Below are 26,197 nucleotides of genomic sequence, written 5' to 3'. Positions count from 1 at the left end.
TGCCCCCATGAACAGTCTATAATTTTAAAGGGGAGGCTAATTTTAACATTGAGAGATAGAATATTAAAAATAAAATCCAGAAAATCACATTGTACAAATTATATACATTTATTTGCATTTTGCAGTGAGAAATAAGTATTTGATCCCTCTGACAAACAAGACTTAATAATATTCATGTCTTTGTCAGTGGGCAAACTTACAAAATCAGCAAGGGATCCAATAATTATTTCCTTCATTGCACCTGGACTGCTGTGCATGTGAGTTCTAGCCAGGTGGTGATAATCTCCTGAGGATAAAGCACCGATTGTAGTGAAACTACAATACACAGCCTAATAAGTGACAAATCTCTCTAATTCAGCTCTCTTGCTCTATAACTGCTCTCACATTAAATAGCAAACTCCTTCTGACAAATTCCCTTTAAGAACAAGATCAAATTAGGACAGCACTCACCATAAGTACACAGTCACATGAGGAAGAGGTATCCAGGTATTACAAAAAAAAAAAAAAAAAAAAAGGATGATCCTTAAAAGCAACCTGTAAAAAGCACTATTAACTTGAAGATATGGGCTCAATCTGCAAGATAATAGCTTTCTGAACCTACCCATTGACGCACTAGAGCCCTGCTGCTGGAAGGAAAATAACTTTATTCCTCCCGGCAGCGTTCAGTCATGGGGATGGCGCCAGTCTGTATATAGAGCAGCAGCTGTAACTATGCCCCCAGCACTGACTGACAGCAGGCTCTCAGTCAGTGCCAAGAAGTGGTTACTGCCATCACTCTCTATACACAGAGAGGTGACTGAAGCGCCACCCCAATGACTGAACGCCAAACGCTCCTGGGGGAATAAAGTTCAGAACTTTATTCCCCCTAGCCATGGTGCAGGCGTCAAGCAGGTTCAGAATGCTATTAACCTGCAGATTAACCCCATATCTGCAGGTTAATGGAGTTTTTCACTTTATTCCTCCACAAAATCAAATAAATGAGGAAAAAGCAGCCACAGCATCCACGTTTCGACCCTGACAAGCAGTTGGGTCTTTCTTAAGCAACAGCATAAATAAGACTTGTTTATCAGGAAGTTCCATTTTTCTATTTTGGATGCTATTGCCACTTTTTCAACATTTCTGTTATTGACACTTTTTTTGGTTTTAAACAGGGAAAACAAAACATACAAGTAAAAATGTGTACCGGAAAACAGTGCACCTCTGAGCTGCAGTGCTACTATATCGTTTCTTATTAGGTTATATTCCCTCCAGGAAGAGATAGGATTCTGTTCACTTATTTATAGTGGAAAGGTTTCTCTTCAGAAGGGTGATTAGAGAGGCCGAGATCATTTATAATTCATGGCACGCAGCAGTCATTTGAGAAGTGATGTGTCAAGCATTTAACAATCCCAGGCATGATATTGCCAGGAGGCAACTCCACTGGTCTTTTAATGAAAAGAATTAAATCACCAATATGCGTGCAAAAGTACAAACATCTTTACACAAGATGATTCTGCTGAAGCAGAAGAACTTAAAACTCCCTAAAGCTTCACTGATACCCATCAGAAAAGTTCAGAAAAGTACTGGCTGACTTCTGACAGTCTGGTCGGCATCCCATAAACAGCCTATGAGCAGCCATTGAAGACAGTCTGTGTAGATTTTCAATGGCTGCCTTTCTCTATATCTTGACCCAGTAACTGCCATCTAAAGTGACGCTCTACGGTTAGAATTTATTTAGTATAATACAGAAATGTATTATTTTCATTACTAGAACTACTGTACTTCAGGTAAAAGGTACGTAGTAAGTCAAAAACAGAATCAATACCGAAAAGGCATTACAGTGCACTGCAGCTATACAGTTTTCCGTGGTCTTTACTTAACCATAAATGGATTAGAACATCCTGTTCCGTCCAGATGTGTCCGGATCCCAGAATTCCAAGAGGCAGAAGTTCACCGACCTCCATATTGGGGCACTCAAGTGTTGGGTGTCTCAATATGGAAACTGCTGGTGGTACCAGCCTCTTGCGCGGTACCACCAGTGGAACACGTCACACCACACACGCAAACTGTATATGCCGTACGCACCACACACACTGTATACTCCGTAAGCCGAGCAGTGAATCCTTCGGCTGATCCCGGCGGCAGATGCGCGACTTGTCTACAGGCAGAGGAAGCCGGTCACATTAAAGGGGTTTTCCCATGAACGAAAGTTCATTTTAAAAATTGTCTGTGTCGGACCGTATACGAGAGCACATGGGGTACATAGGTCAAAGAAGAGATGACCTGAGAGGAGAAGACAGCAGATGGGGGAAAGAGAAAGCACACAGGGATGAGAGAGACAGAGCACAGGGAGGGAGACAGTTCAAACGGGAGAGCACAACAGGGGAGACACAGCACAGGAAGGAGAAAGACAGCAGACAAGGGGGGTAGCACATGGGGTAGACAGGTCAAAGAAGAGGGCACAGATGGGAGAAGTCAGCACATGGGGAAAGAGACAGTGGATAGGTGGGTGAGCACATGAGGGAGAGATTCTCAACACTGCAAAGCCTGCCCCCATCGTGACATTACTGCCCTCCCGATGCGAGAGCATTGGGCCTCCATCTAGTAGGAAGCAGAGAAGGGACTAAAGATGTACTAAAAGATAATGCCAAGTTAAATATTCTAGGCAAAGAGTAAAGTCGCTCTCTACATTCAGAGGTCCCTGCAAAACCAAGGTACACTGGATGGTGACTATTCGAGACAACTGCACCTTCACGATTGGAGCTTCTATGTATGAAATTAGCACACGTCCAGAAGTGCACATACAATCACAAGAGCAAGTTTTCATTGGTTCGGTTTTAGTGTGAATCCATATTCGAATGGAAAAATCGAGAGATCTGAGCCAATTTGAAAGCAGCATGGTCATCTGAGACAGACTAGCTGTGGCCAGAATGACACCAACTACCAACCTTGTGGAATTTTCTCATGCAATGATGCTAAGAGCATAGCAAGAATGGTGTGATTGAGGAAAAATATTCAAAGAAGGGATGTAAAAAACAAACAAACAAAACTTGTCCATGAAGAGGGTCAGAAGATGAGGTCAAGAATCATTCTGAGGAACAGTCAAGAAAATTTCAGCTGAAGATAGCAGTGGTGCACAAACTAACATGTCAACTTTCTGCAACTTGGCATAGCTGAGATATAACAGCTGTGGTATGGCGGGTGGCCATCTGGTTAATGGGCAATATGCATCACAGAGGTGGGTGGCCCTGTGATGGAAGCCTGGGCTTGTTTTAATCAGCAGATCTACTGCTGAGGGTTACTATACATTGGGAAGGCTTCCAGGTGACTTGGAGAGATGGGTGGGTCCGGTCACCTACAATGTAGGTCCTACATACCCCACACCCAAGGGGGTGTGTCTGAATGCCCAAGATGGAGTCTCTGTGTTTGTGCAAGGGCAGTGCTAGCTAGGCTGAGCCAGAGAGAGGAGGCCTGTGGTATACCTCCGGAGAGGAGGCCTCTGAGGATAAGAGGTATCTGGGAACTTGTGCGGTTGTCAAGGGCAGTTAATGAACCCTAATCTGTGTTAGGCACACTGAGGCTCAGAGAGGACCCAAGGGGGACAGTAGAGCTGGACGGTGTACGGGGTGCTGCATGTTGCCAAGTACCTGAGATTCGGTTTATGCTGTGTATTAATAAACCAAATGGACTTTTGTTTTAACCCTGAGTGTCCCAGCGCATGCCTCAACGACCGGCAAAGTGAGTACTCCCCATCCACAGATAGTGGAGAAAGGAGAAATACTACACAGCAGGTGACAGGATTGATTACCATGGCTGTCTAAAGGTAACAGAAAAGCAAGGATCAACCAAGCAACAAAGCGCAAACTTTGGATCACCGAGTCATGGAAGACTAGTCAACTGAACCCAGATTTCTCGCGCACCGTGCTGACGAGAAGGCCGAAATTTGGTATGAGCAGCAGGAATTGATGAACCCTTCCTATCAGGTATCAACACTTCAGGCCAGTGGAGATGGAGTAATGACATGGGGAATGTTTTCTTGTTTCCCGAATTTTCTGTGAATGCCTGTTTGGATAGTAGGAGAAAGGGAAACAGCGCGGTCTGAACGGAGCGCTAAGGCAGAGATGATGCAAGGAAATAGGATTAAAAAAGGCACAAACCTTTATTATCCACAATACATTAAGCACTGCGCTGTCTTCATTAGGTGGTATCGCGCTGCTTCTCTTTCTCCTTCACACATCCCTCTATGAGGGTGCGTGGCAGGAGCAGCTTCAGGCGACACATTCAGAAGTACACACCACTGATCACAGCTAAAGGACCTGCGGTCACGTGTCTTCAGGACCTGCGATCACGTGACTCCCAGTGTGCACCTCGGTAATACCCGACGCTGGCAGCATTCCACACCACCGTTCTCACAGCAGACTGAACCACGATTTCTATGGTGTTACAGCCCTCCCTCCTCACTCTATAGCGGGGTGCTTAACCCTAGGTTAGTGGCCTGTTGTCTGTCACAGCCATTATACTGTCCATGGTCTCACTGGTCCTGCTCATGTGTGCTCCCTTCTCTTGTTTATAAGCATTTTTGGATAGTAGGGCTTATCTAAGCATGGTGACTGACCAAGTTCATACCTTTATTACAACTGTTAGGTCAGTGGCAAAAGGACAATTTCGACAAAAACAATGCACCAAGCCACTGGCATAGTATGAATTCCGTTTCCAAGAATGACAGCGAGTTTTCCCAGCTTTCCTTGCAATCACAGCTCCCCGAACTTAATTCTATGGGGATTCTCTGGGATGAGGTATAAAGGGCTGTTCACAGCATTTCAGTGTCTCCATCTAATCTATGGAAAGTGTGAGAGGGCATCCTGTCCACATGGATTCACATTCCTGCAAAATGATATTAAAACCCCTTTCCGACATCAGGCGTAATAGTACGCCGATGTCGGATTCTCTCCCTTCGATGTGGGCTCCGACGCTGAGCACACATCTTTTTCCGGCACATGTCAGTTGTTTTGAACAGCTGACACGTGCCTCTAACAGCGGCATTTAATGTGCGCTACCTGCAATCAAGCCGGAAATCCCGCCCATCGGTGACCCCTTCATGTGATCACGGGTCACCCATGGGTTGGCATGACAACCAGAGTTCTCCAGCAGACCTCTATGGTTTTCACTGCCGATTGCTATGAGTACTGCCCGGTGGTCGTGGCTCATAGCAAGTGAGCTGTTCTGCTACATATAGGCAATCTGATCATCGCCTGTGTGTAGCAGAGCCGATCGGGATATGGCAGCTTCTAGTCTCCCATGGAGACTATTGAAGCATGCCGAAAGTAAAAAAAAAAAATGCTTTTAAATAAATAAATATATATATATATATATATATATATATATATATATATATATATATATATATACATATACACACACACACACATACAAAGTTCAAATCGCCTCACTTTTGCGCTGTTCAAAATAAAACAATTAAAAGAAAAATAATCAAACCTACACATATTTAGCATCGCCCAGTTCAGTATCGCCCGATCTATCAATAAAAAAAAAGAATTAACCTGATCTCTAAATGGCGTAATGAGGAAAAAAGTCAAAACGCCAGAATTACGTTTTTTCGGTTGCCTCAACATTGTATTAAAATGCAATAACGGGCGATTAAAACATTGTATCCACACCAAAATGGTATAATTAAAAACGTCAGCTCATCATGCAGAAAATAAGCTCTCACCCAACCCCAGATCACAAAAAATGGAGACGTTACGGGGATCGGAAAAATGGTGCAATTGTTTTCTTTTTTAAACAAACTTTGGAATTTTTTTTCATCACTTAAATAAAAAAAGAACCTAGACATGTTTGGTGTCTGTAAACTCGTAATGACCTGGAGAATCCTAATAGCAGGTCAGTTTTCGCATTTAGTGAAGATGATAAAACAAAAACAAAACAAAAAACAACTGTGGGATGCACTTTTTTTGCAATATCACAGCACTTGAAATTTTTTCCCGTTTTCGAGCACGCAACATGATAAAACCAACGGTGTAGATCAAAAATACAACTCGTCCCGAAAAAAAGAAGCCCTCACATGGCCATTTTCGACCCCCCCAAAAAAAATGTTACGGCTCAGGAAAGAAGGGGAACAAAAATGAAAATGCAAAACCAAAAATACCCCTGGTCGTTAAGGGGTTAACAGCTATGCCATGAGGAACTGCTGCAATTCTGAAGGCCATAAGAGGTCCAATATGTGTGGGCATCTCTAATGAAAACGGCCACTTAGCGTTTATCCCTGGCCTGTGTTTTCACGATGTAATCACAGGTCTGAAATGAGCAAGTCAAAGAAACAGAAAAGCTATAACATTTGTGACATTAAAAATAAAACCACTATGTAAACACGCGTCATGAGTTTGCCTTTACTCCAACTGAATTTTATACATTCTTCCCATTCAAATGATATAAGTCAACACTTGTAGACTAGCTCAGGCTTAGCACGATGTCCCGACAAAACAGCACAAGAAAATCCACTGCAACGCAAACGCTTTCATATAGGGTATTTCACACTGAGCTCTACGAGTCGAATATAGAGATGAAAAGCTGTTTTCACACGAAGGGAATTGTAATGGGTCATGAAAAAAAACAAAAACTCTACAGTGATGCTGGAATGCGGCTAGCCTCAGGTACACATCAGTGCTACCAAACACCCCCACCTCTCCTAAATTTCACACAAGTCTGGACCTATTCATACAGCACAAACATTCATAAAACTGCCCTATGGATATAATCATTGCTTGGCTTAAAGCAGACCGTCAAGGAAGGATTTTATGTACCGTACTTACTTTTTAAAGGGAGTGTGTGTGTGTGTGTGTGTGTGTGTGTGTGTGTGTGTGTGTGTGTGTGTGTGTGTGTGTGTGTGTGTGTGTGTGTGTGGATATCCACCACCTATTGTGAAAGGTGGCACCTGCCATCTACACATATGTGTTAGGGCATGTTCACAAATGGCATTTTTTTAGCCATTTTTATAGAGACGAAAAAAGCTGCATTTTACAGTACCAGTAACAGCGATGCGATTTCAGAGATCTCATGCACATGCAGCTTTTTTTCTTTCGGATAGAATTTGAGCACTGCAGCGTATTTGAACATCTGCAGTATGTTTTTACCCATTGAAAATAATGAGATACTGCTAAAACCTCCCCCAAAACACTGCATAACATTTGTGCTGCGTTTTTTTTGCAACATTTATTGTAGCATTTTAGGTTAATAAATAACTCTTTGGTAACATGCACTGTAGATACATCACTCATGCAATCCGACTGAAAACCGCAGTTATTAGCTGGATTTTATACGCAGCATTTTACTGCCAGGAATGAAGGTTTTAGCTACAGTAAAAACTGCGGCAAAATGCCACTTGTGAACATATCCTTTCAGCTGTGTAGTTCTGTTTATGAATAGAAAGAGGGAAAACTGCAAAATTCTGGATTTAAAAAAAAAAAAAAAAAAAAAGAAATGGAAATGTAAAAAATAAAACAAAATGTATGCAACAAAATATTTCACGTAAACCATAGGTCGTTTGCCGACAACACCTTTTTAGTCTCCAATTAGCTATGCCTACATGGAGCTCGAATGAAACATTTTAGCAGGGCATTTGTCTTACAGATCGGTGTCCTGGTGTAGATAAAATGTGTAGAAAAATAAGTACCTGCACAACATGCCAGTGTCTATGTCCCAGTAAAGTGCTTAAACCCTGAGAATCTACATTTCCTACAGGAAATGGACTTCTGTCGCGTATAGACTTGTGCTCAGGATGTGATGAAGAGCCTCGACCATGCTGAGTCTGAGTGGCATCCCCGCAGTTCAAGTACAAGCGATCTTCTCCTTGAAGCAATACTTGTTCTTGGTTGCTCTGTAAGGGAATAATGCAGTTCATTAAAGTAGAATTAGTCCGCATTCTCGGTTTTATGCAAAAAAGATACATAGATGCTGAATATATAGGACAAGGGCTATCTTAGTGGTGAGTAGTCCGGATTAGGTAAAGATTCACAGTAGACTATTTTGCAATCATTGCATCAAATATCAAATACATACATGTATAGCTATATAATGAGATAACCAATATATGTATATGTGCATTTATATGAACACATGTGTATGTATATTTAAAAAAAAAAAAAAGGGTGGCGCCTGGTGCCATTTTGGTGTGAACCAGCGATATGCGCAGGCTACAATTTCCCTCTATCACCTGTAATGACTGTGATCTGAGTGGAGTCATCATGTCATTGCGACTGCTCCACTCAGATCACAATAATAAAAGGTGAGCAAAGATCTGAGCATCAGCGCTATGATGGCGATTTCATCTAGTGACGTGTACTCACCCTTTGGATGACGTCACTGTCACAGCTCTGGTGCCCAGTTTTATGCTCACAAGTAGTTAATGCTCAGGGCAGGGCAGAGCAACCATAACTTTGTGCTGCCCTGCTCAGATCACAGTAATGAGCAGTGAGCACAGGTCTGGTAGCTCATTACTTTGACCTGAAAGCCGCAATGACATGACTGCTCCATTCAGATCACAGCAATTGTAAAAAGAGCCATGTATCTAATCCTATTATGTGTAATACAGTCCGCTGGAGTTGCGCATTTAATCCTACAATTTGCAATACAGTCTGCTGAGCAGTGTATTTCATTCTACTATGTGTGATACAGTCAGCTGAGCTATGTATCTAATCCTATCATGGGTGATACTGACTGATAACTGTGTAATTACTGTGATCCGAGCGCTGCCGCTGGAATGATATAACTGCTTCGCTCAGATCTCTGTAAAGACAAGTGTAGCCCCAACTAACAGAATTAGTTGACACAGTTCACATCTGGTATCAGATTGAAGTCACCAACAAAATGAAGCGGCTTTGTGATCCTAAGCTTCATCCTCCCGTAACCTTTTGAAAATGACCAGAATGTGAGGGGAAAAGTGACATCATGTGAGTAAATCCTGTCCACAGTTACTGCAGTCATATTGTGAGCTAGCAGTATATTAAGATTTCAAGGTAAATTGAAGCAGCTGCACCCACTTCTGTTTATCAGTTAAAAATAACAAAAATCTCTTCATTTTTTTTCATATTTTATAGAATTTATTTTTTAACCCCTTCATGACCCAGCCTATTTTGGCCTTAATGACCTTGCCGTTTTTTGCAATTCTGACCAGTGTCCCTTTATGAGGTAACAACTCCGGAACGCTTCAACGGATCCTAGCGATTCTGAGATTGTTTTTTCGTGACATATTGGGCTTCATGTTAGTGGTAAATTTAGGTCGATAATTTCTGAGTTTATTTGTGAAAAACACGGAAATTTGGCGAAAATTTTGAAAATTTCGCAATTTTCACATTTTTAATTTTTATTCTGTTAAACCAGAGAGTTATGTGACACAAAATAGTTAATAAATAACATTTCCCACATGTCTACTTTACATCAGCACAATTTTGGAAACAAATTTTTTTTTTGCTAGGAAGTTATAAGGGTTAAAATTTGACCAGTGATTTCTCATTTTTACAACAAAATTTACAAAACCATTTTTTTTAGGGACCACCTCACATTTGAAGTCAGTTTGAGGGTTCTATATGGCTGAAAATACCCAAAAGTGACACCATTCTAAAAACTGCACCCCTCAAGGTGCTCAAAACCACATTCAAGAAGTTTATTAACCCTTCAGGTGTTTCACAGCAGCAGAAGCAACATGGAAGTAAAAAATGAACATTTAACTTTTTAGTCACAAAAATGATCTTTTAGCAACAATTTTTTTATTTTCCCAAGGGTAAAAGGAGAAACTGGACCATGGATGTTGTTGTACAATTTGTCCTGAGTACGCTGATACCTCATATGTGGGGGTAAACCACTGTTTGGGCGCACGGCAGGGCTCGGAAGGGAAGGAGCGCCATTTGACTTTTTGAATGAAAAATTGGCTCCAATCTTTAGCGGACACCATGTCGCGCTTGGAGAGCCCCCGTGTGCCTAAACATTGGAGCTCCCCCACAAGTGACCCCATTTTGGAAACTAGACCCCCCAAGGAACTTATCTAGAAGCATAGTGAGCACTTTAAACCCCCAGGTGCTTCACAAATTGTTCCGTAAAAATGAAAAAGTACTTTTTTTTTTCACAAAAAAATTATTTTAGCCTCAATTTTTTCATTTTCACATGGGCAATAGGATAAAATGGATCCTAAAATTTGTTGGACAATTTCTCCTGAGTACACCAATACCTCACATGTGGGGGTAAACCACTGTTTGGGCACATGGTAAGGCTCGGAAGGGAAGGAGCGCCATTTGACTTTTTGAATGAAAAATTATCTCCATCGTTAGCGGACACCATGTCGCGTTTGGAAAGCCCCCGTGTGCCTAAACATTGGAGCTCCTCCGCAAGTGACCCCATTTTGGAAACTAGACCCCCCAAGGAACTTATCTAGAGGCATAGTGAGCACTTTAAACCCCCAGGTACTTCACAAATTGATCCGCAAAAATGAAAAAGTACTTTTTTTTCACACAAAATTTCTTTTAGCCTCAATTCTTTCATTTTCACATGGGCAACAGGATAAAATGGATCCTAAAATTTGTTGGGCAATTTCTCCTGAGTACGCCGATACCTCATATGTGGGGGTAAACCACTGTTTGGGTGCACGGCAAGGCTCGGAAGGGGAGGCGTGCCATTTGACTTTTTGAATGGAAAATTAGCTCCAATCGTTAGCGGACACCATGTCGCGTTTGGAGAGCCCCCGTGTGCCTAAACATTGGAGCTCCCCTACAAGTGACCCCATTTTGGAAACTAGACCCCCCAAGGAACTTATCTAGATGCATAGTGAGCACTTATAACCCCCAGGTGCTTCACAGAAGTTTATAACGCAGAGCCGTGAAAATAAAAAATAATTTTTCTTTCCTCAAAAATGATTTTTAGCCCAGAATTTTTTATTTTCCCAAGGGTAATAGGAGAAATTGGACCCCAAATGTTGTTGTCCAGTTTGTCCTGAGTACGATGATACCCCATATGTGGGGGTAAACCACTGTTTTGGCACACGTCGGGGTTCGGAAGGGAAGTAGTGACGTTTTGAAATGCAGACTTTGATGGAATGCTCTGCGGGCGTCAGGTTGCGTTTGCAGAGCCCCTGATGTGCCTAAACAGTAGGAACTCCCCACAAGTGACTCCACTTTGGAAACTAGACCCCCAAGGGAACTTATCTAGATGTGTGGTGAGCACTTTGAACCCCCAAGTGCTTCACAGAAGTTTATAACGTAGAGCCGTGAAAATAATAAATGTGTTTCCTTTCCTCAAAAATATTTTTTAGCCCAGAATTTTTTATTTTTGCAAGAGTAACAGGAGAAATTGGACCCCAAAAGTTGTTGTCCAGTTTCTCCTGAGTACGCTGATACCCCATATGTGGGGGTAAACCACTGTTTGGGCATATGCCGGGGCTCAGAATGGAAGTAGTGACGTTTTGGAATGCAGACTTTGATGGAATGGTCTGCGGGCATCATGTTACGTTTGCAGAGCCCCTGATATGCCTAAACAGTAGAAACCCCCCACAATTGACCCCATTTTGGAAACTAGACCCCCCAAGGAACTTATCTAGATGTGTGGTGAGCACGTTCAACCCCCAAGTGCTTCACAGAAGTTTACAACGCAGAGCCGTGAAAATAAAAAATCATTTTTCTTTCCTCAAAAAAGATGTTTTAGCAAGCAATTTTTTATTTTCACAAGGGTAACAGGAGAAATTGGACCCCAATATTTGTTGCCCAGTTTGTTGTGAGTACGCTGATACCCCATATGTGGGGGTAGACCACTGTTTGGGCATATGCCGGGGCTCGGAAGGGAAGTAGTGGCATTTGAAATGCAGACTTTGATGGAATGGTCTGCGGGCGTCACGTTGCATTTGCAGAGCCCCTGATATGCCTAAACAGTAGAAACACCCCACAAGTGACCCCATTTTGGAAACTAGACCCCCCAAGGAACTTATCTAGTTGTGTTGTGAGCACTTTCAACCCCCAAGTGCTTCACAGAAGTTTATAACGCAGAGCCGTGAAAATAAAAAATAATTGTTCTTTCCTCAAAAATTATGTTTTAGCAAGTAATTTTTTATTTTTGCAAGGGTAACAGGAGAAATTGGACCCCAACAGTTGTTGCCCAGTTTGTCCTGAGTACGCTGGTACCCCAAATGTGGGGGTAAACCACTGTTTGGGTGCACGTTGGGGCTTGGAAGGGAGGGAGCACCATTTGACTTTTTGAACGCAAGATTGGCTGGAATCAATGGTGGCGCCATGTTGCGTTTGGAGACCCCTGATGTGCCTAAACAGTGGAAACCCCTCAATACTAACTTCAACACTAACCCCAACACACCCCTAATCCTAATCCCAACTGTAAACATAACCCTAATCACAACCCTATCCCCAACACACCCCTAACCACAACCCTAACCGCAACACACCCGTAACCCTAACCACAAGCCTAATCTTAACCCTATTTCCAACCCTAGCCCTATTTCCAACCCTAACTCTAATTCCAACCCTAACCCTAAGGCTATGTGCCCACGTTGCGGATTCGTGTGAGATTTTTCCGCACGATTTTTGAAAAATCTGCAGGTAAAAGGCACTGCGTTTTACCTGCAGATTTACAGCAGATTTCCAGTGTTTTTTTGTGCGGATTTCACCTGCGGATTCCTATTGAGGAACAGGTGTAAAACGCTGCGGAATCCGCACAAAGAATTGACATGCTGCGGAAAATACAACGCAGCGTTTCTGCACGGAATTTTCCGCACCATGGGCACAGTGGATTTGGTTTTCCATAGGTGTACATGGTACTGTAAACCTGATGGAAAACTGCTACGAATTCGCAGCGGCGAATTCGCAGCGGCCAATCCGCTGCGGATCCGCGGCCAATCCGCTGCGGATCCGCAGCAACCCGCTGCGGATCCACAGCCAAATCCGCACTGTGTGCACATGCCATAACCCTAACCCTACCCCTAACCCTAACCCTACCCGTAACCCTAACCCTACCCCTAGTTCTAACCCTAACCCTAGTGGAAAACGAAAAAAAAAAAGGGGGTGATAAAGGGGGGGGTTTATTTATTATTTTCTTTATTTTGATCGCTGTGATAGAACCTACCACAGCGATCAAAATGTACCTGTAAGGAATCTGCCGGCTGGCAGATTCGACGGGCGCACTGAGCATGCGCCTGCCATTTTGGAAGATGGCGGCGCCCAGCGAGGAGACGAACGGACACCGGGAGGATCGGTAAGTATGAAGGGGTGGTGGGGGGGTGGATCGGAGCACAGGGGGGGTAATCGGAGCACAGGGGGGGGTGAATACAAACAAGGAGGGAGCGGACAGGAGGACGGGGGAGCCGGCAGGCGGACGGAGGGGACCGGACCCCATAACGGAGGACTGGGGGGGGCGATCGGTGGGTGTGGGGGGGGTCACTTGAGTATTTCCAGCCATGGCCGATGATATTGCAGCATCGGCCATGGCTGGATTGTAATATTTCACCAGTTTTTTAGGTGAAATATTACAAATCGCTCTGATTGGCAGTTTCACTTTCAACAGCCAATCAGAGCGATCGTAGCCATGGGGGGAGTGAAGCCACCCCCCCTGGGCTGAAGCACCACTCCCCCTCTCCCTGCAGATCGGGTAAAATAGGAGTTAACCCTTTCACCCGATCTGCAGGGACGCGATCATTCCATGACGCCACATAGGCGTCATGGGTCGGATTGGCACGGGTTTTCATGACGCCTACGTGGCGTCATGGGTCGGGAAGGGGTTAAATCTTCAAAATAAAAAAAGTGTGTATATATATATATACCGTATATACTCGAGTATAAGCCGAGAATTTCAGCCCATTTTTTTAGGCTGAAATTGCCCCCCTCGGCTTATACTCGAGTCATACCCAGGGGTTGGCAGGGGAGGGGGAGCGGCAGCTGTGTAATAATACTCACCTGCTCCTGGCGCGCTCCCTGGAGGTCCCTGGTTCTCCAGGCGCTGACAGCTTCTTCCTGTAGTGAGCGGTCACATGGTACCGCTCATTACAGTAATGAATATGGACCCGACTACACTCCCATAGGGGTGGAGCCGCATATTCATTACTGTAATGAGCGGTATCATGTGACCGCTCACTACAGGAAGAAGCTGCCGGCGAACAGACGTGAAGGGACAGCGCCAGGAGCAGGTGAGTATAACGCAGTGCGCGATATTCACCTGCTCCCCGTTCCACCGTCGGCGCCGCTGCGTCTTCCCTGTCCTCTGCAGTGACACTCAGGTCAGAGGGCACGGTGACGTGATTAGTGCGCGCCGCCCTCTGCCTGAACAGTCAGTGCAGAGGACGGGGAAGACACAGCGGCGGTCGGCGGTGGAACGGGGAGCAGGTGAGTATAGCAAGTGCCGGGGGCCTGAGAGGTGAGTATGTAATTTTTTAATTGCAGCAACAGCATATGGGGCAAATGTCTGTATGGGGCCATGTGCAGCGTTATATGGGGCAAATATCTGTATGGAGCATCTTATGGGGCCATGTGCAGCATTATATGGGGCAAATATCTGTATGGGGCCATGTGCAGCATTATATGGGGCAAATATCTGTATGGGGCCATGTGCAGCATTATATGGGGCAAATATCTGTATGGGGCCATGTGCAGCATTATATGCTTCAAATATCTGTATGGGGCCATGTGCAGCATTATATGGGGCAAATATCTGTATGGAGAATCTTATGGGGCCATGTGCAGCATTATATGGGGCAAACATCTGTATGGAGCATCTTATGGGGCCATGTGCAGCATTATATGGGGCAAATATCTGTATGGAGCATCTTATGGGGCCATGTGCAGCATTATATGGGGCAAATATCTGTATGGGGCCATGTGCAGCATTATATGGGGCAAATATCTGTATGGAGCATCTTATGGGGCCATGTGCAGCATTATATGGGGTAAATATCTCTGGAGCATCTTATGGGGCCATGTGCAGCATTATATGGGGCAAATATCTCTATGGAACATCTTATGGGCCATGTGCAGCATTATATGGGGCAAATATCTCAGGAGCATCTTATGGGGCCATGTGCAGCATTATATGGGGCAAATATCTCTATGGAACATCTTATGGGCCATGTGCAGCATTATATGGGGCAAATATCTCTGGAGCATCCTATGGGGCCATGTGCAGCATTATATGGGGCAAATATTTCTGGAGCATCTTATCGGGCCATGTGCAGCATTATGTGGGGCAAATATCTCTGGAGCATCTTATGGGGCCATGTGCAGCATTATATGGGGCAAATATCTCTATGGAACATCTTATGGGCCATGTGCAGCATTATATGGGGCAAATATCTCTGGAGCATCTTATGGGGCCATGTGCAGCATTATATGGGGCAAATATCTCTATGGAACATCTTATGGGCCATGTGCAGCATTATATGGGGCAAATATCTCCATGGAGCATCTTATGGGGCCATGTGCAGCATTATATGGGGCAAATATCTCTGGAGCATCTTATGGGGCCATGTGCAGCATTATATGGGGCAAATATCTCTATGGAACATCTTATGGGCCATGTGCAGCATTATATGGGGCAAATATCTCTGGAGCATCTTATGGGGCCATGTGCAGCATTATATGGGGCAAATATCTCTATGGAACATCTTATGGGCCATGTGCAACATTATATGGGGCAAATATCTCTATGGAACATCTTATGGGCCATGTGCAGCATTATATGGGGCAAATATCTCTGGAGCATCTTATGGGGCCATGTGCAGCATTTTATGGGGCAAATATCTCTGGAGCATCTTATGGGGCCATGTGCAGCATTATATGGGGCAAATATCTCTGGAGCATCTTATGGGGCCATGTGCAGCATTATATGGGGCAAATATCTCTATGGAACATCTTATGGGCCATGTGCAGCATTATATGGGGCAAATATCTCTGGAGCATCTTATGGGGCCATGTGCAGCATTATATGGGGCACATATCTCTATGGAACATCTTATGGGCCATGTGCAGCATTATATGGGGCACATATCTCTATGGAGCATCTTATGGGGCCATAATCAGCATTTGTGCATCATTATATGGGGCAAATGTGTCTATGGAGCATCTTATGGGGCCATAATCAGCATTTGTGGAGCAATATAAGGGGCAAATGTGTCTATGGAGCATCTTATGGGGCCATAATCAGCATTTGTGCAGCATTGTATAGGGCAAATGTCTGTATGGAGCATCTTATGGGGTCATAATCAACATTTGTGCAGCATTATATGGGGCATATTGTAATATGGAGCATCTTATGGGGCCCATCATAAATTTTATGGAGCATTATATGGGGCGTATTTTGTATGGAGCATCTTATGGGGCCCATCATGAACTGTATGGAGCATTATATGGGGCTCCTGATTCAATATGGATATTCAAAAACACTTAACCTACTGATGTCTCAATTAATTTTACTTTTATTGGTACCTATTTTTATTTTTGAAATTTACCGGTAGCTGTTGCATTTTCCACCCTAGGCTTATACTCGAGCCACTAAGTTTTTCCAGTTTTTTTGTGGCAAAATTAGGGGGGTCGGCTTATACTCAAGTATATACGGTGTGTGTGTGTGTGTGTGTGTGTGTGTGTGTGTGTGTGTGTGTGTGTGCTCTTGTTTTTCTATCTTTGTGGGGACATTGACCTGAATACACACCAACAAAGTGGGGACGTCTGACCTTGTGGGGACAAAAATCCAGGTCCCCACAAGGTTAACCATTGGAATCGACTTAGAAAAATTTTCTAAGTCACCTGGCATCAAAATCTCCAAGGTCCTTACATGGCCCCAAAACCCTGAAATGGTGTGTATGGTGTGTGTAAGAGTGAGACCCCTGGATAAGGGGACAGGTACTGCAGCAGGGCTGTCCTAACTATACACACATACACACTAAGATCACGCCCCTCATTCTGATTGGCTCAGGTCCTTCACTGATGATTCTATGCTTTACACATGAAAATCTGCTATCTCAGGCAGCTCATTAGCATAAAGGACAATGGTTAGGGAGGGATTTAGCTTAGCTAATGAGTCTGTTACATCGATTAGCTGCCTTCTTATTACAGAGGGAGCACACACACATGCGATGTCCCCACAAGGTCAGTGAATATTCAGGTCATCTGCACATTGCTAGAAACAGGAGTATAGCAATATAGTGAAGCTATGGAGCAGACATGTGTGACTGCAGGGGGATGGGAGGAGTAGACAGAAGCTGCTGGCTAGATTAGGTGCCATGTTATTGCACACACACACCATACGGTGTCCCCACAAAGTCACACACACCATACATTGTCCCCACAACTTCAGTGAGTAGTCAGGTCATCTGCACATTGCTAGAAACAAAGTATAGCAATATAGTGAAGATATGGAGCAGACGTGTGACTGCAGGGGGCTGGGAGGAGTGGACAGGAAGCTGCTGGCTAGATTAGCTGCCATGTTATTACAGATAGCACACATACGATACGATGTCCCCACAAAGTCACACACACCATACAATGTCCCCACAAAGTCACACACACCATACATTGTCCCCACAAAGTCACACACACCATACATTGTCCCCACAAAGTCACACACACCATACATTGTCCCCACAAAGTCACTGTGTATTCAGGTCATCTGCACATTGGTAGACATGCAATGTAGTGAGGAATGGTAGCAATAACATAGACATGACTTATTTCTTCATCTGTTGGCTAAGCTGTGACACTTCAGCTGTTATAGAACTACAACTCCCAGTATGAATTCCCAGTTTATGACACAGACTGTTAGGATAGCGTTTCCTAAGCTTACAATACACCCTATCCCTAACTGCATCTCCTTAAGGTCCCGTCACACATACAGACACTACAGTGATCCCGACAGCGATAAGCGCCGCCCCGAGATCGCTGTAGCATCGGTCCCGGGTCGCTGTGGAGATGTCAAACATCTCCACAGCGACTCTCCAGCGGCGCAACAGCGACCCGGAGTTCGCTGCAGCGTTGCTGGGCGCCATAGGCGCGTGTGATGCCGTCGCTCTGACAGCGTCACACACACCGATCCACCCCCCCCCCCCCTCCCCGCTGCGGGGGACCGCCCGACGGAGAAAGGTCCTGACCATTCTCCGCCGAGCAGCGATCCCACAGCAGGGGCCCGCTCGGCAGGCGCCATCACACACGGCAAACTCGCTGCTAGGTCGCCGTGTGTGACGGTACCTTTAAGGTACATGCAGACGTCCTGGGTTTAGGATGGGCAAAAGCCGTACAGAGTCCCCATGGTCTCCATACGGGTTTTGCTGCTGTTTGCCGGCGTATTAATGCCGGATAATCAGCGTTAATATGCCGGTATTAGGGCGGATTAGCGGCAGTACAGAAATTTATGCACGTCCATAGAACTAAAGTTGACATGCTGCGGCTGTAAAACGACCGCTCTACTGTCATTTTCCGTCCAGGTAGAACAGTACCAATGTGAACTACGTTTTGCAGTTCTCATTGGTTTTCATGCACATCGCAGCCGCTTCGATTTGACCTCTACAGGAACCGTACTGTAAAAACAGAGAAAACACGTGTGCATGTACCCTTAGTGTAACTGCAGGATCCCCATGTGCTTTCCCACATGGGGATCCCGCTATTTGTCTCCAGGGAGACAGCCACCTAGCAAAGCTGGTGGGTGTTAGGCGGCTGCCTCCCTGGGACCCGCCGAAGAATTTTTCTTTCGGCCGCGGCTCTCTTGTGGGCGGAGCTGGCTGAGTCCTCAGTCTGACGCCGGCCAGCTCTCACGCGAGAGAGCCTGCTCAAGATCTCGGCGCGTAATCACTCTGATGACGCAGCCGAGATCTCACAAGAGCTCGGCTGGTCTCCTCAGAATTTTTCAGGCGGCGATGGAGGAAGACTCGCTTTCCATGGCTGCATCCTACACCGGGAAATACGCAAAAAACTCTGTTAAGAGTTGCAGAAGGAGATTCCCGGACATATCCTCCTCGGAGGATATTGAACGCGCGGACCCCCTTCCTGTTCAGGAAAACAGGGTGGTCCGCAAGCGTGCTGTCCCAGGTGGGACACCTATGTTTCCCTGCCCTAGTACAGGGCAAAGTATGAGGGAAGATGAGGGGCTCTTTCAAAGTTTCTGCATGCCCCAGACCCCTAAAAAAGCCTGTTCAGGTTTCTTACATGGCTCTTTATATAGCGCTGAGGTGTTCACCTCTCCAATCTGCAAACTGTATTTGTTCTAGGGAAAGAACAGCCACCTAGCAAAGTGACCCACCACTTTTCCCACCCTCCCGATTGTTGTTCCTGATGTTACCCGATCACTGACCTCTGGTTTCATTTTCAGGTCAAGTCAGGAGCCAAAAACGAGGAGACCAGCCTTCACAAGATAAGAAACCTTAAAGACCCATCTTCAAGTTGAAGACTTCTAGAGTTCCTTGGTTTTACGTTTAAACGGACTTTAGGCTGTATTCACACTGACGTGAATACAGCTGTAATACGTCTGTTTTTGCGGTCCCCATAGACTTCTATGGGGACCACAAAAACGGCGGAGGCAGCACAAAAGTGCTTCGGCCGCCGTGAGCTGAAAAGATCGGACATGCTCGATCTTTTCACGCTCACGGCGCCCGTGACAGCCACGGCTCTACTCATTTCAATGAAGCCCGCGGCTGTCAGGAGAGAACACAAGTCTGTGTTCTCTCCGTTGTGCCGTGCATACGGCACTCCGTGACAGAGCAAGGACTTTATTTCCCTGCTCTGCCGGCCGTATGCACGGCACAACGGTCACGTCAGTGTGAATACAGCCTTACGTTCATGGACCCGGGCAATAGTATTGCCCAATACTTTGCGTTCAACAATTGATCGTTTTCCAGCTCTATATGGCAGTGCTCTGACTTATGGAGCCATTTACTTTATTTGTTCGATTAAATGTTTCCTTTCTGTTAACGATTTGACTGAGCGTCTCATTATTACAGGATAGCAAACATACAATGGGATGGAATAGCCATCACGCCTCCTTACGGCTAAAAATTCTGAGGAGACCGGCCGAGCTCTCGCGAGATCTCGGCCGTGTCAGAGTGATTACGTGCCGAGATCTTGAGCAGGCTCTCCCGCGCGAGAGCTGGCCGGCGTCATCAGACTGATGACGCGGCCACCTCCGCCCACAAGACAGCTGCGGCAGGAAGAAAAAATCTTTGGCGGGAGGCAGCCGCCTATACCCACCAGCTTTGCTAGGTGGCTGTTCTTTCCCTAGAACAAATACAGTTTGCAGATCATAGATTCCTGCAAACTGCTGTTTAACAGCTGCAGTCGGCATGAGCCCTAAGGCCGGGTTCACACGTTGCGTAAACCCGGCGTATTGTGGAGATCCATGCAATCCTGCCCGCAGCACTGCAGTCTCCTACAGAGCGGAGTGAAGCCGGGCGCTGCAGCACTACACATACTGATAATACACTGTGCACAATACGCCGGGTTTACGCCACGTGTGAACCCGGCCTTAGGCTAAAAACACACTTGGAGTATTTGCTGCGGAATGTACGCAGCAGATCGACTGCAGGTCAAATCTGCTGCGTTCGCTGTCCACATAGGAAGCCCATGTTAACGGAATCCTCGTTCACACTTTGCGTGCAGTTTTTCTGTGTGAATTGTACCACAACAGCAGTTTTGACCGGCCGCAGCATGTCAATATATGCTGCGGCCGAATCCAGAAGTTTTGGTGCGGACGATCCGCTGTGAACATTCCGCAGCAAATACGCAAAGTGTGAACAATGCCAGGGGCTTCATGCACACGACCTGGGTATGCTACAGGTTGTAACCAGTACGGGCTTTAACATGTAAATGAGGTCTGGAATTAGCGGCGGTATTCTTGTACTGCCACTAATTCCAGACATTTTTTCCATAGAAAGTGTCAATTTGTCGGATGGGTTTTGTCCGGTAAATTGACATGCCGCGGTTAAAAAATGCCCAACATACAGTTGGTTTTCCGTACGGAAAACAACTGTACAGTGTGAATGACATGTCAAAGACAAACACACAAAAAATGCCTCCAGCAGCCCATACTGGAGCCATGCTTACCAAGTGAGCACAGATGACTGGTGTGTTCTCAAAGCTGTGCAAAGTAAGCAGGGCAGAAGTGCAAAGGAGTGAGTCCAGGTGCATGAATAACAAATGAGCGGTCACTAACAGCAGTATGCAAGGGGTGTGTAAAGGTGTTTTATATCGCCCATGCACCAGATAATGTATATGTATATTGATAAATACAAGGGTATCATGCAGTGTCATGTATAAAGTATACCCCACGCTCCCCAGCGAATGATAGGCGCTTTAAAGTGGGGAGCTGTTATACAGAAGTGCATGGACAGATATAAAACGAAACACCTACCCCATGGCTGACTGGCTGAAGTGGGTACTATGCCCAAAGCTGTATGCAACCAAGAGTGGAACACTATACTCCAATACCATAGTCAGGCTGCCACTTTATATATACGTACAAAAAAATGAGGTCTTAGTTGGTATTTTGGCCAAAGTACGGAAGCTCACAGCCCGCGTCCAGGGGCCTCAATCCTGTGAGTCCTATCTAGTGACCTACCTATCAATATGAACAAAGACAAACACACAAAAAATGCCTCCAGCAGCCCATACTGGAGCCATGCTTACCAAGTGAGCACACACTCCTTTGCACTTCTGCCCTGCTTACTTTGCACAGCTTTGAGAACACACCAGTCATCTGTGCTCACTTGGTAAGTATGGCTTTAGTATGGGCTGCTGGAGGCATTTTTTGTGTGTTTGTCTTTGTTCATATTGATAGGTAGGTCACTAGATAGGACTCACAGGATTGAGGCCCCTGGACGCGGGCTGTGAGCTTCCGTACTTTGGCCAAAATACCAACTAAGACCTCATTTTTTGTGCGTGAATGACATGTCAGCAAAGTTCATTGATTCCAATGGACCAAATTGCCGGTACAGGTTTGTTCTATACGGGAAACCTGTACATAACCTGCATTGAGTGCATGAAGCCAAAGGACTCATGCACACGTGATGGGTGTGCCGCGGGTTTTCTGTACAGAAAAACCCGCTGGCGGCAGTACGGTCCATTGACATCAATGGACCGTACAGAAATGGCGTTCACACCTGTGTGGCTATTTTCTGTACGGAAAATAGCCACACAGTGCCCATTTCTCAACCACAGCATGTCTATTTGCCAGACAGAACCCGTCTAGCAAACAGAGATTCTTTATGGGAATTATTTGGCGGAAATTAGTGGTGGTACAGGAATACTGCCGCTAATTCCACACCTCCCATAGTGTTCAAAACCTGTACGAAGATCCGTACGGGTTTTGACTGCAACAGATCCGGTACATGTACCCTTAGGGTTAGTGTTGGGGCTAAATGGGTACCCTAACCTAAACCGTTTGCGGCCCTGTAACCCTAACCTGCAGCGCTCGCGGGGTGCGAGTGTGCGTTCACGAGCCTAGACGCAGGGCCGGAGCTTGTGTGACATAAGGACATTTCCGCGCATGCGTGATAAAATGTCGCTTTCTGAAGTCCTTGGAAAATTAGCCACTTGTTCTCTGATCAGTGATGTACGAGGGGTGCATGTAGCAGAAAGATGATGGGTAGTTTTTACACCAAATTCTGCACACAATTCCTGCAGCAGAGTTCGTGTGGAGTTGCAGTGGAAAGTAGGTGCGGAATCCTGCACATCATTATAATGGTCTGGATTCGGTGCCGTATCCGGAGCATCAAATGACATACGCTGCGGATCTTCTGCATGTCATTTTCCATCCTGAAACCTTCCGCAGCACGTGGCTGGGAATTCTATGAATCCCATCCACTACGCTGGTGATCACGGACGCAGCGCAATGTACGCCCAAAGTTCTCGACAGAAATTCTGCATATATTCTGGCGATGAAGTAAACTGCCTGTGATACATTAGAATCAATAAAAAATGTCCCCAGATGGATGTAAAACCATGATGTGTGTGTATGGGTGTCTACACATGGTCTGTGCACAAAAAATAAATCCCACAAAGATGGCAAGATTTGTGCGCAATTGCGGTGGAAAGTAGGTGCAACATAATGCACATCATTAAAACGGTCTGTATTTCGCACCTTATCGAGCGTCAAATGACACGCTGTAGAACTTCTGCATATCATTTTTATTCCGAAATCTTCTGCGGCGTGTGGCTGGGATTTCTATGAATCCCACCCACTACGCTGGTGATTACAGCCGCAGTTCAATATCCGCACAAAATTCAGGGTGGACATGATTTTAACTGTGAGTAGAAATCTCCCATCCCCCGCTGTGTGTTTCTGGGTGATCAGAAGAGCTCTTGCTGTAGAATGTATCAATATTGTAAAAAGAAACAGCAGCAGCAGCACAGACGGGGGAGGGGAGCTGAATGTACAAATCCCCAACACCAATTCAGCTTATACATCATATAGTCTAAGGCTAGGTTCACACAGGGCAGAATTCCGCCGGATTGTCCAGTCGGATTGGCCGCTGTAATTCCGCAGGTAAATACGCAGCACTGCTTTTTGCTGCGTATTTACCTGCGGAATTTAGATGCGGGTTTTTGCCCATATATTACCCCCATCGAAGCTCCGCAACGCATCCGGACGCAACAACAACATGCTGCGGAAGGCTTTTCCGCACTTGCGGCCAAATCCGGTCTGAAAAATCCGGTGCGTCGTGTGCACAGGGAATTACAGTTTTACATTGCTGCCAATGATTAAAAGGACCGCAGCTGATCCGCTGTGCGGCCAATCCGACCGGACAATCCGGTGGAATTCCGCCCCGTGTGAGCCTAGCCTTAACCTCTCATTGAACATGTCACTTTGCAGTCAGTACTGGTTTTAGAGCGAACTTCCAGCGCGAATACGTCGGGCGTTCTCGCTGGAAGTTCGCTCGTGTGTTCCCAGCCTAAGGCTGTATTCACACATCCGTGTATTCCCCAGCCCCGTATGGCCGCTGGATACAGGGCCACCCCTGAATACGAGGCCGGCTCACAGGGAAGTCTCTCTTTCCCCTGTGTGAACCACGGGATCCATTGAAATGAATGGAGCCCGCGGCCATAAGCCGCAGAAAGAAGAGGCATGCTCGTTCTTTCTGCGGCTCCCGGCCGCACAGGGCCCGGCAGAGGTCTTTGCGGCCCCATACAAGTCTAGGGGCAGGGCCGGACTGGCCATAGGGCAGTTCTGGCAAATGCCAGAAGGGCCGGTGGCAGTAGTGGGCCGCTCGAGTGTGCCGCTGTCGGCACACTCACCACGCTGTCGCGGCACACTCCCGGCCCCGCATTCAACTATACCGGCGTCATAGACGCCGGTACAGTTGAATGCAATGATGGAGGAGAGAGCGTCTGTCTGCTGACGCCCCCTCTCCCATCATTCCCCGCTCTGCCTGCCGCTGACACTGCGGGTGCGCGATGACGTCATATCATCGCACACCTGCTGTGTGACCGGGCGCCGGGCAGACTGCATCTGCTGAGGCCGGAGCCAGGAGCAGCGCGGGGCACGAGGAGAGAGGTGAGTAGAGTGTTTGTTTTTTTTTATCAATGAGTGATGACTGGATTGTGGAGCTGGGGGGGGGGCTGCCTGCCTGCCTGCCTGCATTACATTCTATGGGGGCTGCCTGCCTGCATTACAATCTATGGGGGCTGCCTGCCTGCATTACATTTTATGGGGGCTGCCTGCATTACATTCTATGGGGGCTGCCTGCCTGCATTACATTTTATGGGGGTTGCCTGCCTGCATTACATTCTATGGGGGCTGCCTGCCTGCATTACATTCTATGGGGGCTGCCTGCCTGCATTACATTCTATGGGGGCTGCCTGCCTGCATTACATTCTATGGGGGCTGCCTGCCTGCATTACATTTTATGGGGGCTGCCTGCCTGCATTACATTCTATGGGGGCTGCCTGCCTGCATTACATTCTATGGGGGCTGCCTGCCTGCATTACAATCTATGGGGGCTGCCTGCCTGCATTACATTCAATGGGGGCTGCCTGCCTGCATTACATTCTATGGGGGCTGCCTGCCTGCATTACAATCTATGGGGGCTGCCTGCCTGCATTACATTCTATGGGGGCTGCCTGCCTTACATTCTATGGGGGCTGCCTGCCTGCATTACATTCTATGGGGGCTGCCTGCCTGCATTACATTCTATGGGGGCTGCCTGCCTGCATTACATTCTATGGGGGCTGCCTGCCTGCATTACATTTTATGGGGGCTGCCTGCCTGCATTACATTCTATGGGGGCTGCCTGCCTGCATTACATTCTATGGGGGCTGCCTGCCTGCATTACAATCTATGGGGGCTGCCTGCATTACATTCTATGGGGCTGGCTGCATTCCATTCCATGGGCCTGTGCTGCATTATATTCTATGGGGCTGGCTGCATTCCATTCTATGGGCCTGTGCTGCATTATATTCTATGGGGCTGGCTGCATTCCATTCCATGGGCCTGTGCTGCATTATATTCTATGGGGCTGGCTGCATTCCATGGGCCTGTGCTGCATTATATTCTATGGGGCTGGCTGCATTCCATTCCATGGGCTTGTGCTGCATTATATTCTATGGGGCTGGCTGCATTCCATTCTATGGGCCTGTGCTGTATTATATTCTATGGGGCTGGCTGCATTCCATTCTATGGGCCTGTGCTGCATTATATTCTATGGGCCTGGCTGCATTCCATTCCATGGGCTTGTGCTGCATTATATTCTATGGGGCTGGCTGCATTCCATGGGCCTGTGCTGCATTATATTCTATGGGGCTGGCTGCATTCCATTCTATGGGCCTGTGCTGCATTATATTCTATGGGGCTGGCTGCATTCCATTCCATGGGCCTGTGCTGCATTATATTCTATGGGGCTGGCTGCATTCCATTCTATGGGCCTGTGCTGCATTATATTCTATGGGGCTGGCTGCATTCCATTCCATGGGCCTGTGCTGCATTATATTCTATGGGGCTGGCTGCATTCCATGGGCCTGTGCTGCATTATATTCTATGGGGCTGGCTGCATTCCATTCCATGGGCTTGTGCTGCATTATATTCTATGGGGCTGGCTGCATTCCATTCTATGGGCCTGTGCTGTATTATATTCTATGGGGCTGGCTGCATTCCATTCTATGGGCCTGTGCTGCATTATATTCTATGGGCCTGGCTGCATTCCATTCCATGGGCTTGTGCTGCATTATATTCTATGGGGCTGGCTGCATTC

General features: G+C 46.3%; 1 protein-coding gene across 3 annotated transcripts in view; it reads right to left on the bottom strand.

Moving 5' to 3' along the window:
• The window catches only part of RIC1 (RIC1 partner of RAB6A GEF complex), a 214,826-nt gene that overhangs the window by 32,633 nt on the left and 155,996 nt on the right, over positions 1-26,197 (bottom strand). For all 3 annotated transcript variants that reach the window (XM_077249171.1, XM_077249169.1, XM_077249172.1), the window contains one exon: positions 7,670-7,873. In XM_077249171.1, the coding sequence (XP_077105286.1) occupies positions 7,670-7,873 (204 nt within the window). The remainder of the gene's footprint in view (positions 1-7,669; positions 7,874-26,197) is intronic.

The sequence above is a fragment of the Ranitomeya variabilis genome, chromosome 1 (assembly GCF_051348905.1).
Source record: "Ranitomeya variabilis isolate aRanVar5 chromosome 1, aRanVar5.hap1, whole genome shotgun sequence".
NCBI lineage: Eukaryota > Metazoa > Chordata > Amphibia > Anura > Dendrobatidae > Ranitomeya > Ranitomeya variabilis.
The sequence above is the reverse complement of the archived record's forward strand: the minus strand, read 5'-3'. Positions and strand labels throughout refer to the sequence as shown.